The sequence below is a fragment of the Plasmopara halstedii genome (assembly GCF_900000015.1).
Source record: "Plasmopara halstedii genome assembly, contig: Scaffold_1343, whole genome shotgun sequence".
Classification (NCBI taxonomy): Eukaryota; Oomycota; class Peronosporomycetes; order Peronosporales; family Peronosporaceae; genus Plasmopara; species Plasmopara halstedii.
The window spans coordinates 135,734-136,002 of record NW_020188258.1 but is presented as its reverse complement, the minus strand read 5'-3'; the positions used below and the strand labels follow the sequence as shown (position 1 = coordinate 136,002).

General features: G+C 50.6%; 1 protein-coding gene across 1 annotated transcript in view; it reads right to left on the bottom strand.

Moving 5' to 3' along the window:
• The window catches only part of PHALS_01052 (uncharacterized protein), a gene marked incomplete at both ends in the record, with an annotated part of 401 nt that extends 151 nt beyond the window's left edge, over positions 1-250 (bottom strand). The window contains one exon of the mRNA XM_024730840.1: positions 11-250. Within this exon, the coding sequence (XP_024581077.1) occupies positions 11-250 (240 nt within the window). The remainder of the gene's footprint in view (positions 1-10) is intronic.
• Positions 251-269: the final 19 nt, after the last annotated feature.

Sequence of the window (269 nt, the reverse complement as noted above, 5' to 3'; positions counted from 1 at the left end):
CATCTTGAACAGTCTCGCTCGTCTGAATCCAGATGGCCTTGTACAAGTAGCGCAAACGGAGATATGACTGCACCTTGTATAAGCAGTCCCGCCATGGTCTCTCTGCTAGTAGTAGCTCCAAAATAGCAAGGCACCACCCGCCACAGGAGCTGCCATCTTTCTGCGTACACCAATCGATCTCCTTGTACGTCAAGTCGTCCTTCAATCCCACCTGTGACTCCACCACAAGCTGCACACTTGTCCTCAACATCGTATAGTTGCCCTTAAGT